General features: G+C 23.0%; 2 protein-coding genes across 5 annotated transcripts; one reads left to right on the forward strand and one right to left on the reverse strand.

Moving 5' to 3' along the window:
* Positions 1-2,889: 2,889 nt before the first annotated feature.
* Positions 2,890-12,411, forward strand: LOC126900521 (TELO2-interacting protein 1 homolog). 4 transcript variants are annotated; one of them, XM_050676300.1, is made up of 17 exons: positions 2,890-2,989; positions 3,650-3,860; positions 3,922-4,058; positions 4,138-4,315; positions 4,812-4,983; positions 5,070-5,335; positions 7,306-7,514; positions 7,587-7,769; positions 7,834-8,064; positions 8,161-8,433; positions 8,498-8,709; positions 8,764-9,005; positions 9,073-9,187; positions 9,268-9,458; positions 10,004-10,232; positions 12,025-12,153; positions 12,212-12,411. In XM_050676300.1, the coding sequence occupies exons 2-17, from the start codon at positions 3,664-3,666 to the stop codon at positions 12,284-12,286; spliced, it is 3,039 nt and encodes a 1,012-aa protein (XP_050532257.1). In that variant the 5' UTR covers positions 2,890-2,989; positions 3,650-3,663; the 3' UTR covers positions 12,287-12,411. The 4 variants fall into 4 exon arrangements, with proteins under 4 accessions (XP_050532257.1, XP_050532254.1, XP_050532255.1 ...); XM_050676297.1 differs by lacking the exon at positions 2,890-2,989 and adding an exon at positions 3,010-3,243 and having other exon boundaries at positions 12,212-12,409; XM_050676298.1 differs by lacking the exon at positions 2,890-2,989 and adding an exon at positions 3,258-3,492.
* A 669-nt stretch (positions 12,412-13,080) lies between these two features.
* LOC126900522 (golgin-45) lies at positions 13,081-15,582 on the reverse strand. Its single transcript, XM_050676301.1, has 5 exons — positions 14,974-15,582; positions 14,642-14,916; positions 13,666-13,794; positions 13,407-13,602; positions 13,081-13,293 (listed from the first exon to the last, which is right to left on the reverse strand). The coding sequence occupies exons 1-5, from the start codon at positions 15,361-15,363 to the stop codon at positions 13,153-13,155; spliced, it is 1,131 nt and encodes a 376-aa protein (XP_050532258.1). The 5' UTR covers positions 15,364-15,582; the 3' UTR covers positions 13,081-13,152.
* Positions 15,583-15,818: the final 236 nt, after the last annotated feature.

Genomic DNA, 15,818 nt, shown 5'->3' on the forward strand with positions numbered 1-15,818 from the left:
AAAACTTTCGACTAGCCGATAAAATATGACCAATTTGTCTTAATTGAGTTATTTTATGTATGGAGTGATAGAATAATAAGTTTAAAATAATTAATAAACATCAAAGTTATTAAAATTATAAAGTAAATACAAAAAAAATTATATTAGACATATTATAAAACGTCATTAACTTTTGTTGTCGGTGATAAAAATAATTATCTGATTTAAAGATACTTAAACTTGAAGACAAGAATATTATCAATAAAGAGAGATTTTATTAATGACAAGAGTTAGTAAAAGACATTTTATTTTACAATAAATTTATTACTATAAACAATTTGTATAAATGTGTTTAATAAATACTCAAATTTGTAAATTTCAATATATAAATATTCTAAACATACTAAAAAAACTAGTATGTTGATTGATAAAACAACTCTGCTAGGGAATTTCTATTTATTTTTTATGAGTAGACAGGTTAATAACTTAACAAAAAATTCTGTTAGTAGATTATAAAGTATATCATTTGTTTATTTTAAAACTAGCCAATAACACTTTTTTAAGACTAAATATTTTATTATTTCAAATAATATCATTTTCATCATAAATATTTAATTGAAGTTTTATAAACAATTTTTTATTTCAAATACTTTTTATTTGTTTTTAAAATTAATGTCTATGTTTTTAAAGTTCATATATCATCTGTTTATTGTAGTACACTGTTTTACTAAGAATCATAATTTTTTATTCATCATAAAAATGTTGTAAGAGTTGAAATTATTTCTACTTTATAACAAAGCACTGTATTAGTCGTAATAAATTCCGCTACGTTTGTTAAGGTAAAAGGAAAATCAGTAGATACGCAATTTCAATTACTACAATAAGCTTACTAAAGCTTATTGTAGTCAAATAAAAGCATTAACTTATATTAATTGTTGTTTGTTACAATGATTTTATCATTCCACTAAGCAGATCAAACAAATACGCCCAAATATTACGAATGTTTCTCAAAAAAAAAAAAAGAACAAAAACTATATCTTATCGATATAAAGAAAGCAATGCAAAGTATGTTTTGTTCAAAACCATGTCCCAAATTAAAATACGCGACTAATGTTCTATCTAAATATTTTAAAAATCATAAGCAACTAGCGAAAAATATATTTTTTAAAACCGAAAAATAATTAATCAATACTTTTACTGTTAAGGTTAACAGTTACACAAATATTAGTAAAAATTTATTTAATTAAAAAATGAAGTACTCAATATTATCTGGTTAATGTTTGTTTAGGATTTTTTAATTTATTATGTTTCAATGTTCAGTTTACATAACTTGAAATTAAAATTAACATTTTTACTTTATTTGAATTTTTTGAAGTACAACCACGATGGAGTAAAAATATATAGCTTTATAAAGCCAAATTTACTAAATTCTCAAAATATGGTAAAAAAAAAACCCAAGTGATGATAAATATATCAAACTTTAAGAATTCAGCAAATAATTCATATAAAATTAGAAAAATATACAGGTTTACATTTTTTTCTTTACTTATGAGAAAAATATCTTTTAATAATAATTATTATATAATATTTATACAATAAAGGATATTGATTTTATTTAAAGCTAAAATGTGTAAATTTAAATTTTTTAAATAACCATATTTATGTTTTCCATTGAAGAAGTGAATTTTTACTTTTAAAAAAAATTGGTTAAAGATTCTTTTATTTTAAGGTGACATATATACAAATAGAGTATGAGTAAATTTATCCTTTCAGCGAAATGGGGATTTAAATCCAAATGATTTAAGTAATATTTTTCAAGAGTCAAGGGTAATTATATATATAAAAAAAAAATAATTAAGTAGTTTAAAAACCTTAAATATTTTTGTAATACTAATTGTGTACTTATGTGTTGAGGGAAGTAAAAAGAGATATTAATTACCTAAAATATTTAATATAAAGTAGTAATTTTTTTCTTAACCGCAAAAAATTTTAATTCTCAAATGTTGTAAAGAAAATGAATTTTGTAGAGTTAACGGAATACCACGTTTAAGATGTCATTTGAATTTCGATTTAAATTTTACACTTGAATTTATGTTATTAATGTAGATCTAACCAAGATTTGTTTTGGGTCAAAAATTATAATTTTCCATAAATTATCTTAAAAAAACGGTAGTATAGTGGGATTCCGGCAAAATGTGTACGTGGCATAGTTGGGACAAGTATATATGATATCTAATAGTGATTAAAATCACTATCATAAGAAACGCTACGATGCAAATCTGTAAATAGTGTTTAATTTTAAGAAATTGGTGGATTATCCAAAAGCAACAAGATCACCTATTTCTTTATTTATATCCTGATTACAAGTTTTATGATTTATAAGTGTAATATATGTAGAAATCATTTTTTGATTGTTGGACTGAGTCTATTCTCTAATTTTATCTAGGCCACGTCCTATTTCAATCTCAGCCTCATAGTACATGAAAATAAAAAAGCGTCAAACTTTAGGAAGACAAAGGTATATAAAAAATAGGAATTAGCCCCTGAAAATTAAAAAAATTATTTACAGTTTGATTGATTTATCATTAACTCTAGATTTCTTCTGAAAGAATAATAATTTTGAGCAATTATTATTGGCTTATTTAAGTATTTTTATCTCGATTTATAACTAGTTAATTATTTTTAAAATCTTTTTCTTATCTTTTATAAGACCAACTTTATTTTTTTTAATAGTAGCCTACATATTTTAATGGATTAAATATTAGAAAACTAAGAAAATGATTGGTTGATAACAACTTTTGAAACAGTATTTTGGCAGTTATTAAAAATCTAATATCTAGGCGGGAAATATGAGAGTACAGCTGATAAATGTCTAGTGATAAAAATAACAACACTCGCATCTCACCTTCAGTAAACTATCAAAAATGTTAATAACTTGTAAAAAATATCATTTGTGTGAAACTAAATAATTTTTATGTAGATTACACATATTTATTTTTATTTTATTTTAGTAAGAATACTATTTATTTAATTTCTTAAATAAAATTTAGTTTTTAAAATTGCTCTATGATACATGAGATAATAATTTATAATGGTAACCGTACAGTAAACCTTTTTCAATTAATCATGTATTGTTGGTAAATATTAATGGTGACTGATAAAAAACACAAGAGTTATCTTTTTTAATACTTGATAGTAGAAGATACTACCACCATGACCGGTTTTGCAGAATGAAATAGTTGAACTTTTTACAAAAATTTAATGGTAATTTGTAAATGAGTTGTATGATATCTAATATTTTGTACTCAAGGATCACTTAAGTATTTTATGGTAGTCTAATCAGATTTTGATTGCACTATTCATAAGTACAATAAATATATCCTGATTATCAAAAAATGTCATGAGTAAAATTCAAATTTTTGAAAATATAAAATATCGGTTAATAATTTTAATTATTTATGGTTATGTTATTTGAGTCGTACAGCACAATTATATATGTTAGTTTCAATTAATGTAGGTTATTCTTTAAAAAGTTAAAATTTTTGTGTATTTAGATATAAATTTTTATTCTTTATAATCTGATAAATTTTATTAAAAATGTATTTTGACAATTTAACCTTAAATATATATTAAACTTATTTTTAATAATTTTGTTATACAAAAATTATAGCAAAAGAAGTTAGTATGACATTGATAAAAGATGATTTTAAAAAAGCATTTGCTACCCTCAAACCTGTGTGCGATGCTTTTATAACAGAACCTAATTCAGAAAATTCAAAAAGATTTATAGATGCACTAGAATTGCTTCCAATCAATTCTTTAGATCCTCTACATCGCTACATACTAATTCCTATAGAAGTACATTTAAAAAATAATACTAAGTAATCTATATTTTATGTGTTAGTTATATTTATGATAAAACTAATACATTTTATTTTTCAGTTCCAATTTCACTTTAAATGTATTAGATGTCCTTTCAATATTTTTACAAAAAATTTCTATTAATGTATGGCCTACATTTAGCACAATTTATTCTCTGTTAGTTTCTAAATTGTTCAACAAAAGTTATCCAGATAAAGGTAATTATAATCAATTATATTTATTATTTACATACATTTTTAATTATTTTTTTTATGAAATATGTTTATGAATTTTCAGAGTCTGATGCTTCAGAAGATTTAAAGTTAAAAGTTCTAATATCTATCAATTTGTTGGTTGAAAAATCAGATAAAGCTATTATAATTTATTTGTATAATGATGCAGATTGTAAAAATGTTGGTTATTTTATATATATTTGCACAAAAATAATAAGGAATGAAAAAATGAATATTCTTAGGTATTTTTATTATATTTATATTATATTTATACGTATTGATAAATTTCTATTAAATTAAAATCTCTAAACATTTTTAAAATGCAAATAGTTGATCAGATTAAAAAGTTACAAGAACAAAATTTTTTTTATCGTATCATCAAATTAAAAATAAAAGTTTTCCATTAAAGTTTAAGTTTTTTATCTCGGGAAGAATTAAAAAAATATATATTAGTACATATTATTGTAGTGATTTTTAAGTCAAACAGTATTATCGTTTACAAAAATTAATATTTAATTTTTTCTGAAAAAAATTAGTGTAAATGAGTGAAAAAATTCTTAATCTATTGCCTTGTAAAGTATAATTAATACCTATAAGTAAATAATACCATTCCAAAATGGTATTATGTGTATCTTATTACATCTTAAAATGTAAATTTTGCATGTAGATCTTGAAAAATTATATAATATTTTTATAATTTATAGAATTTTACAAATAATTATAAATATATCCTTAAAGGTTTGAAGCTCTTAAAAGTATTCAAATTTTGACAAGTGTTTGGAAAAAAATAAATGATTATAATATCTCGAATAAAATAGTTCAAAATTTGATTAAATTTATACCTGGTATTTTAACTATATGCACTTTTGTAGCTAAAGCTCCTGATACTCAACATCATTCTTTGACAGTGGTAAAAATAGAATAATTTATTATTTTTAATTGAAAATATTATATTAAAATGTAATGAATTTCTTTTAATTGTTTGTGTTCTTGAAGGCTGCTTTGAATTTGTGGAGTTCAATTACTTCTTTAATTATATGCGATGAGAATTTTATAGTAGAATCTAATCAATATTATAAAAATCCCAACAAAAATAAGAATTTCTATGAGGAATTAAAAATAATAAGTGATTGGATCAAAGAAAACAATCAAAATTTCAAACTAGTTGCATCTCAATTGATAAAAACTAGAGAACATCATCATTGGAGAGTGAGATTACAATTAGCCATTTCTTGTGATATATTGTTAAATAAATGTACAAGGTAAGTCATAAAATTAAATATTGCTAATATATTTTATAATTGTTGTTTAACTTTACTTTTAATATAATTCAAAATCATGTATACTTTTTTATTTTATATTTCTTTTTAATATGCTTTTACATCTTTAATTCATTATAAATTTAATAATTTTAATTAAGTAATTAAAAGTTTGGTGAAATGTCACGAGAAGTAAGAATTAACTTCATCTGTTCTATAAAATTTGTGTTCAGAGTTCTACAATTATAATTATATGTAGTATTAAAAAATAAATAAAACAATATTTAACACTTTATATAGTAATTTATAAAACTGGGAATTAATATGTTAAAAAGACAAAACAAAGGCTTAAAACTGGTTATTGATTTTTCTCTAAAATTGGTTATAACTCATTTTTCTTTAATCAAGAAGTGGTATTTTATTTTTTTTTATTTAAAAAATAATAATTTTATTAATCTGTTATCGGTAATACAATATTTTTCTAAATTATTAACCAAAATTTAATAATTAATATAGAAAATCTATATTTTAAACAAAAACCAATAATATTTATAAAATAAATATATAAAATAAAAATGATAAATTGATTAAATAACGTGTGGTTGTAATTGAAAATGCATTTTTACAGTTATGCCATTATTAAGTAATTATATGATTAAAAAAGTAGAAGCTTATTAGATGGATGAATTCCCTTAAAATATAATTATAAAACTGTGAAAATACATTTTTTTTTTCATTTAAGGGAGTAATGAAAGACACCTCAGAACAAAAGCCTAACTGTATCATTATAATTATTACTAACTGTTATTATTTCTGTTGTAGTAATAATAACAGTTTTACAAAACAGTAGTAATTTTGTGTTAACCTCTTATGAAGAAAATAATTATGAGTTAAATACACTTGGAGAGGAGTACTAAAAAATTGCTCAATGAATAACCTCAGAAAATTTTTTTTATTTGTAAAAATAAGTACTTTAATATTTTATTTTATTATTAACCAATTTTTACAGGTAACTAGAAAAATCATAACCAGTTTTAAGCAGTAAATGTTTATTTTTTCTCTTAATTTTTTAAAAATATGATAATTGACATTAGATTTTTACAAAACCAGTAACGTCATACCAATTTTAAGTAAAATTCGGTTTTTACTAGAACAAATTAACACTTTTTGTAATGATTTTAAGTCCTGGTTAGAATGTTAAGTTAATTTTAAAAATTAACAAGTTGAAAAATTGTGATTGCTAGCCCAGCCTTGATATTTTAATAAAATTATTTATGTAATTTTAGCTAGATAAATTATGTTTACTATTTTAATAAACATGCATTGATTATTCAATAAATAAATAATATTTGTAAGTTGCTAAAAAAAAAATTTTTGATGTCTTGTTTTATTATTTTTTGTGCATAATATACCTGAATTTAGGAAAATCAATTGATCTTATTCATAGTATCTTCTTAAAAAATTTCACAATATAATTTTTTTATCATTAACAATTAAATATAAATGTTATTTTTTAGATTTATATTTAGCATACTCTCTTAAATGATGCTGCTTGTTTTTAAAAGATAATGTATAAGTGTATTTAGATATTCTTCCTTTGGAGTAATTTTTTATAATATCTAACTAGTTAATTACTATTTTTTTCTTTTTAAATCATATTAAAAAAATAATGTGATTAAATAAATTTGTAAAAAATCATATTTTATAATTTCTGACTAAAAATATGAACCAGTACAAGTCCAGCAAAATTCAGTATTATTAATTCCAGCCTATATGATTCGAAACATTGTGTTTCAATTTCCAAATGTTTGGTTTAATTTCTATACCACCCAGCTGTAGAGGTTTTCTTGTCCTGTTTTACATAAAAATTAAGTTACTCAGTAGAGAAGACATACATAGAACAAAAAAATATTAAATAAACAATCATAAGAATTAATGTTGATTTTGATTATGTATTTTGAACTGATCTTTAGTTCTTTAGAATCTTTGGTAACTGAATTAGTTGAAACTCTGTTAATCTTATGTGATGATAAACAGCCACAAGTTGATAAACTAGCTAATGAAACTGTTTCCAAATTAATGAAAAGTTTTGATGGTAATAACAAAAAGACATTAATTGAACTTCTTGAAGAAAGTTTTTATGCTCTATTGACAAGAATTCCACGTTCTATAAGAATGTCAAGTAATATCATTCTTTTACTTTTAATAATTTCTTTTGAAAAATTTGAAATTTTATTTATATTTTTAACTTTAGATATTTCTAAACAGATGACTGAATTGTCATTATTATTAGGGTATCTTAAGCTCTTTGGATATTCTCATTTACCTCGTATTCTTAATTCACATGCTCATTTAGATCGTATGATTACTGTTCTTATGGAAATAATTGAGCTTGAGCATACAAATATTATTTTATTGGAAGATAATTCAATCAGAGGTTATTCTCTAAATTACTTTTATTATTGAATTATTAATTAATTATTTTTTCCTTTTTTATTAAGATTTGAAAAATGTAAACATAATGTCTAAAGAATCATCTTTAAATGATCCTTGGAAACAATTAGTTCATTTTAATGATACTTCTGCTTTATTTAAAGTAGAAAGTATTTGTAAGCTTATAGGGATGTATGGAGATTTAAATTATATAGTAAGATACTTAATGGACTTATTTGAAACCAAGATATTTTGCAGAAGAGAAATTACATTTTTATTAAACTTAATTTTATTAGAAGGTAATATATAATACAATTAATTATTTAAAGTCATTTAATGATTAATTTAAAAATTTTAAATAAGAAATTATAGTTGTTTTGGAAACTGTTTTTTAGGGAATGATAATAATCATTACAATTTAGTTAGTGATGTAATACAATTATATTTAGAACCTGAAACTTGGTACTTATCAACAGTTGTTAATGATAAATTATCTCAAAATATATCAGATACTCAAAAGAATGTTATTCAAATCTGTCTTATGACTGAAGGTCTTGGTCAATTAATCTGTTCTCTTGATGTAGATAAACAACATGCATGTTTAATTCATTGTTTATATCCAATATTAGAACGTATAGGATCTGAACTCAATCCAATATCTTTGGCTGGTAAATTTATATTATATCATTTTTAGTTATATGTTCAACTTAAAACTAATTATATTATAAATAGGTGAAAAAGCAATAGTACTTCTATCTAAATCAGGTGGTTACAAAGATCCTGTTGATATTATAATACAAAATTCAGATTATTTGTCACACCATTTCAGCTCCAAGTTATGGACATTATGTGATCACCCTGAAGTTTTAAATGCACTTAGTGTAGTTATGAATATTGGCGTGAACGAAAATTTATTAAGATCATTCCATGCTATAGTCACCGATGTTAGTAAATTACTTTAATAAAATATTATATGTATTAATTAATTTTTAAATTAGGTTTTGGTTCAAAGTTGTGATATTTACCGTGAAGATTATTTCAATTCATTTTTAAAAGTATTCTATATATTTGTGGTTTGTGTTCGAAATTGGTCACAAAATATTAATAAAAAACCACAATTGAATCCTGATAAAGTTTTGCAAACTTCTGATTGTTTTATTGAAAATATTTTGCAATACCACCGAATGATGACAATGGATTTTAGTTCTGACAATGAAACCTGGAAAAATGATATACCTAGGTATTGTTAAATTCACATATTAAATGTAACCACGTTTGTTCATTGAATTTTATTTATGTGTTAATAGTACAAATAACGAAGAAAATAAGGAACCACTACCATCATATGTACAAATGGTCATATCAATTATGAAACGCGTGTTAAATTTTTTACCTTTACAACATCATTTTGTTCCATTACAAGTAAATTTTGAATGTGTTCTAATAAAAAAAAAGTTTGAAAAAATGATTTTATATTTATTATTGACAAAATGTTTTAACAGATTCTAAATGAAGGTTTATATGTTTTATCTAACTATGAAAATCAGTTACTGCCAATTATCCATAAAATATGGTCACCTTTATGTACTAAATTTAATGAGAAATCTAATGATTTAGTTTTTCGAGAAGCTTTTAATTTACTTAATACCATGGGAATTTTGTCTAAAGATTTTATAAGATCACGTTTATTAAAGTGAGTTAAATAAGTGTAGAATAGATAGAATTTATCAATTCTATTATACATTTATTAAAATAATTAAATCAAATTTGTCTATGCCATCAAAATATTTATTACTTGTACACATATTAATTTATAATATCCATTTATACCATAATTTTAGTTCTGAAAAAATTAAGAATTAAATCAGTAGACTATTTATTAATAGTACAATTCCCAAACATAATTAATTATTTTAGTACACGCACAGTCTAACATTAAAAAAAATTGATTTCAAATATAATAAGAGTGCATTAGGTTTTGACAAAAACTTTAAATATTGATTGATTCATACAGAGCAATTATCTTATTGATAATTGAAGTTAATTTTTAAAAGATGGATAGGCTACCCTTGCAATGGTAGTCACAATTGTAGTGTGTAAAAAATATAGTCTATACTATAATAATTATTAAATATTTTAATTTGATTCAATATTTAACTATTTAAATATTTTTTTAAAATATATTTATAAACTTTGTTTTGTAAAAGTCAAAATTTATATTATAATGTAATTTTACAGACAAGTTATACCAAGTATTATTGATCGTCTTAAATCTAGTTCGAAAGAAAGTAGAAATATACATCAAGACAGTTTTTATTTTACTAATCATAAATATAAACTTCAATCTACTATTTTGAAAAATATAGGAGATTTAGTTCTAAATTTGAACTTTTTGGAGAAAGACTTGTATGAAGTTTTGAACTCTGTTGCATATTATTTGGATAAAAATCAGCCACTAATTTTACAAGTAATAATATTTTTTCAGAATTTTAATTAATATAAATTATATGATGTCATTATTTTAGCTTCGATGTGAAGCTGAGAAGGTATTAATTTTATTATGATGTGTTTTTTTTTTTATGTTTCTTACCCTTCAATCTTAGCTCTCATTGGACCGATTTTTATGAACAATACGTCAAAAGATCACAAATTGTATCTAGTCAAAGACATTACCCTCTCAAAAATTGAAAAAAATTACCTCGTTCACGTAAATGGGGGAAATCCACCAAAAAATTACAATTTTAAAAATCGGTCATTTTCAATATTTTTTTTTTCTTAAAACTGCACTAACTTATTTAAAAATGAACAAATCAATAAAAAAATTTTTGTTTTATAGATACCTTAGGTATTTCACTATCATTTGATATATTTTTGTGAACATTTGACCCTTTACCTGGCCCATAGAGAAGGTTTCAATATGGCAACTTTTTCAACTTAGTTTTTGAAAGTGTTGACTGACACTTTTAAATATACCTTAAATCATAGCTAATGTAATGTAATTTATTATGGAAAAAAAAAATTTTGGACTTTATTTTGTCTTCACAGTGAAAACAGACATCAAAGTTAATAAAAAAAAATAAGTTATAAAAAAATTATTTTTTATATTTTTAACTTTATAATGCTATAACATTTTGAAAAATGTTTGGATCAATATAATTTTATTTTATAGATGCATGATGTCTTTACCTATCATTTGGTATATTTTTTTTATAAATTATGATATAATGTGATATAATTGTGATATAATGGGATGAGAGTACACAAAAACAGAAAGAAACTGGAGGAGGATTTGGTGGTGGAAATAGAAAGAGAAATAGTTTTTAAAGATGGTATAAGAGAGAATGGTGTGAAATATCGAAGGAGACATAAATGATATGAGGAATAGATTTGCTAGTTGTATGAAGAATACTGCAAAGGAGATTGTTGGTGAGAGTAGGAGTAGAAATCCAGGAAACAAGGAATCCTGATGGTGGGACGGGGACGTTCAAAAAATCACAGAGTAAAATTAACAGTTCAAAGTATAGCAGAAGAGCAAAAGGAGAGAAGATTGCATGGGCAAAGAGAACACGAGGTAGGTGAAATGAGTAGATCAGTGACAATATGATATGATAGGTAGGAAAGTTTTAATTATTTAGTTGTGCAAAAGAATAGTTGTAGTAACGAGGTTATAATATATAGTATTAAATGTGGGTGAGTGAAGTGGATAAAAGTGTCTAATGTGTTATGTGATAAGAGAATTCCAATGAGGCTCAAAGGTAAGTTCTATAAGACTGTAGTGAGATCAGTTATGATGTATGGTTCAGTGTTGGACAGTTGATAAGAAAGCAGAGCAAAGAATGAGTATAGCAAAGATGAGAATGCTTAAATAGATGAGTGGAGTGATTAAATAAGATAGAATAAGGAACAAACAAATAATAGGGTGTAGCGTTAATTGTGAATAAAATGAGAGAAATTAGACTTGGATAGTTGGGTCATGAAATGAAAAGAGAGGAATCAGTAGATGTAAAAACAGTTATGAAAATGAATGTTGAAGGAAGTAGAGTTGAGGAAGACCGAAAAAGAGATAGAGGGATATTATTGAACGATATGAGGATTGCTAATGTGTGTGAAGATGATGTGGGAGATCGTACCAAATGGAAGTTTAGGATGGGGGGGGGAAATTTCAAGTAGTTGAGATAAAGACGATGGATAGAAAAAGAAGAATATAATTTGATATGATATAATATATTTATATTATTAATAATAGTTAATTATTTTAGGAATTTTCTCAGGAATTTTATTTAAAATTATACAAAAAGCATCCTGATTATACGTGGATTTTTTTACAATCATTATCTATTGATGAATATGAGTACAAATCAAAAAATGAGAAACTTCCTTCAATTAAAGTATAAAAAAAATTATTTAAAAGTGCTTCCTAAGTAAAATTTTTGAATTTTTTTCAAGGTTTACAGTTTATGCGATTTGAAAAAGAAAAATATTTTGAAAAATGTCAATAAATTATTACAAAAAATGGATTAAAATAATTGATTATTTTTTAGTATTAAAATTTTAACATGAGCTGTGATAATAAACTTATATTTTTTTTTTAGCAATATATTATTTATTAATAACTATATAATTCACTTATTATTTAACTAAGTGTTTGTTCATTGCAGTGAATTAAAATGTCATAAAAAATTGTGTATCTTTCATTACAACAACTAGCATTAAGTGTTTTATTATTATTAAACTAGTCTACTCTAAGAAGTTAAAATATAATTTACTAAAATCTGCTCAAGTTTGATATCTAGAAAATTTTAATTTAAGAATAAATTAATTTATAAATTCTATAGTTTTTAAGTTATGTATAAAAAGATTCATACATATTAGCTCACTCTTATTTGTGGGTTATACTGAATGTTGACTTCATAAATAAAAAATTATCTGAATTATTTAAATATACTGAATAAATATTCATTTGATATAAAATTACTTAAGTAATAATCAAAACAAATTAATAACTCTAAAAATATTATATTTGCTCACGACATTTGGATTGGAAGATGAGTGAATTTGTAAGCTTTCATTAAATAGTTTTCAATAGTAGTATCATTTATCAATAGTAATAAAATTGTTTAAATTTTAAACAAGTTAACTTTAATAAACTATAATTACAAAATTATTAAACTAGTGTATGTATAAAAAGGGTGGCTCAATTCAATTATTCACTAAATAATAGAAATTTAACGAATAGTATGATCTTATTTTAAGTTCATTTTTATATTACTAGCATACAAAAAAAAAGAATTCATTTTTTTTTTGCTAAAAATATAATTAAATAAAATATGTATATATTTTTATATAAATATTATGATAACAAAGTTAAACTATTTTTGCAAATAGGTTCAAACATATTTTACATTTCCTGTACAATGGGTACAACATATTTGAATATTTGACTCTAGAGCTTGAGATGCTTCCATTATTGCATTGCATGTAGCATCAACATTATTTATTTGTTCTCTAGGCAATAATTGTCCCAAAAGCTATTATTTTTAAAAAAAAATGTGTTATTTTTAAAAAAAAATGTGTTATTTTTAAAAAAAAATGTGTTATTTTTTTTGCTATTTCTGAAAAAAATTATACAGCAATTTTTTACCTGTTGTGCTCGAGTTTCTGCTTCAGTTTGATGAACTGCAGCATGAACTTGTAGCTCTTGAGTTGAATTTTTTACTAAACTTTGTTTAAGCAATAATGATATCCTGTTAATGTCTTCAGCTATAGAGATACTATTCAGTGATTTTTGTTTGACAAGTGGTTCAATTTTATATTCAGATTGTAAAATTTTTAAATTTCTAAAAACAAATAAACATAAATATTAAATTTTAACTTTTATTATAATACTACAATTAACTTACTCGTGTGCTGATTTCAAAAGATGTCTATTTTTTCGATTTTCATCTAATATTGTACTTAATATACTTTCTAAACTGTCTATCCGCTTACAAAGAAAATTTTTCCATTTAGATAGGTCTTCAATAATTAAACTGTTTAGTTAAATATAATAAAAAAAATTATATATTAATTTTAAGTTTTAAGTAAGACACTTAATTTTTTAAGAAAAAATTTTAAAATTTTTGTAAAGATAAATTATTTGATTCAAAATACTATACAATAATATATGACTAAATATCATTTTTTCCATCCCTTAAGAAATAAAAAACCTTAAATTTTCTTAAGTAAGAACTCTCATTTTTAACTTAATAATATAATAGACAAGAAATCTTAAACATTTTTTTTTATGTGATGAACTGTATATCTGTTACAACATTTTAATAAATAGAGTGGATACATATATAATGTGTTTGGGTACAGCTTATACTGGTGTATGTATGTACTCATATTGGTTTATAAATTTATTTTCTATAGTATTATTAAGTCATGAGTTTCCATTTAAGAAAATTAAATTTAAAGTTTTTTTTAATCCTGAAGAGCTGAAAAAATGATTTAACAAAATTATTGTAGTGTTTTGAATAAAAAATTTTCTTTTTACAAAAATTACAAATTTTCATTACTTTCTAAAAAATGTATCTTAAAGTATGTTACTCAAAATTAATCATTATGTATGATTCTATAGTATTTTATAATAGAATAAAGCCAGGTTCCTTTTATTCATTTATTAGCCCAATAAACAATATTCACTATTTTTTATTTACCCTCTTTTGGCCATTTGATAGCTTTAATGATATAAGATACAGCGATGAATGTCATTTATAAGGGTAAACAAATAGTTTCAAAGGAAATAATCGTTTATTTTTACCAGAAAACAAATATTCTATATTCGGTGAATAGATGAGTATTGGGAACCCAGCTTTATAGATTTTTAACAATAACCTGCCAGCTAGAAATTTACTACGTAAAACATCTCTTTCCCCTGCAACAGTTTCTAGTTGATCTTGTCGTCCAGCTAATGCTCCAGTATAGTTGAGAAGTTTATGAGCTAATAAAACTTTATCTTCAGTTAACATTTGAATTTTTGCTTCAACATCTTCTCCAATTGATGCTACAAGCATATTTTTGAGTTCATTGTTTACTTGAGTTTGTGACTCTATTTGTTGGACCATATTCGCAAACTTTTCTTTTATTTCAATAAGTTCTTTTTCTAAAGCCTACATTATACATAGTTAAATTATTTTTGTTGTAAATTACTTAAAATGTTACATTACTTGTTTTTCCTGAGTTAATTTTGTTAATTCATCTTCCTCTACAAAATTTGATATTTTACTACATGATGAAGTAGTTGAAAGTCGTCTTTTGAATACTGCTATTGATGGTTGACTTAATTCTGGCACTATAGACCGTACTGCTGCTTTATACGGTTCATAAGGTACAAATTTTGGTTCTTTATCTGGAGATTTTTTAATTGTTTGATATTTCTTTGGACCTGGTGACATAACATACATGGTTTTACCGGGATAACATGATCGATCTATTAAATCAGATGATAATTTTCTTCCTCCGTTAACCATATTGTCAAATTTTCTTTCATTAGGTAATTTAATATTTTCTGTGGTAAAATTTGATTGAACTTCATCTTCTCTAGTAGATTCATTCATATCTGTTATGATACTTTAATCCATAGAATAAAAATCTATTAAACTTGATTTTTAGCATTTAACAATTAATTGGTGCTAAATTTTAATGTGTATTCAAAATTCCAACATGTAAAACACTAAATATAATGTAGCTAACTAATTTGACTAATATTTTAAATTTATTTTTGGTATATTTCTTGATTTATTATATATAACCAAGAGTTTAAGGTTTAACACGTATTCAAAATAAACAACAGACTAATATATTTTTTGTGATAACTTCATTGCTGATAAACGTTATCTTTTATTGTTGATAGTCTTAAAATTTAAATAAAGTACAGATACTTCATGATTTGATAGTCTGTTAGTTTAACACAAACTAATTGATTTTTCATGTAGTCTGTAGTATTTATACGTAGTACTCATATAAGTTACCTAAAAATTAAATTATTAATTGTAATTACCCTATTAATATT

This window comes from Daktulosphaira vitifoliae, unplaced genomic scaffold, assembly GCF_025091365.1.
Source record: "Daktulosphaira vitifoliae isolate Bord-2020 unplaced genomic scaffold, ASM2509136v1 Scaffold_3, whole genome shotgun sequence".
Classification (NCBI taxonomy): Eukaryota; Metazoa; Arthropoda; class Insecta; order Hemiptera; family Phylloxeridae; genus Daktulosphaira; species Daktulosphaira vitifoliae.

Excerpts from the sequence above, each read along its gene's own strand:
- LOC126900522 (XM_050676301.1), bottom strand. The coding sequence starts at position 15,363 with ATGAATGAATCTACTAGAGAAGATGAAGTTCAATCAAATTTTACCACA. Across the intron at positions 14,917-14,973 it reads AATTAACTCAGGAAAAACAA|GCTTTAGAAAAAGAACTTAT; the intron begins GTAATGTAACAT and ends TGTATAATGTAG. Across the intron at positions 13,603-13,665 it reads CTTTTGAAATCAGCACACGA|AAATTTAAAAATTTTACAAT; the intron begins GTAAGTTAATTG and ends ATTTGTTTTTAG.
- LOC126900521 (XM_050676300.1), top strand. The coding sequence starts at position 3,664 with ATGACATTGATAAAAGATGATTTTAAAAAAGCATTTGCTACCCTCAAA. Across the intron at positions 7,770-7,833 it reads GGAAGATAATTCAATCAGAG|ATTTGAAAAATGTAAACATA; the intron begins GTTATTCTCTAA and ends TTTTTTATTAAG. Across the intron at positions 9,188-9,267 it reads ATCATTTTGTTCCATTACAA|ATTCTAAATGAAGGTTTATA; the intron begins GTAAATTTTGAA and ends ATGTTTTAACAG.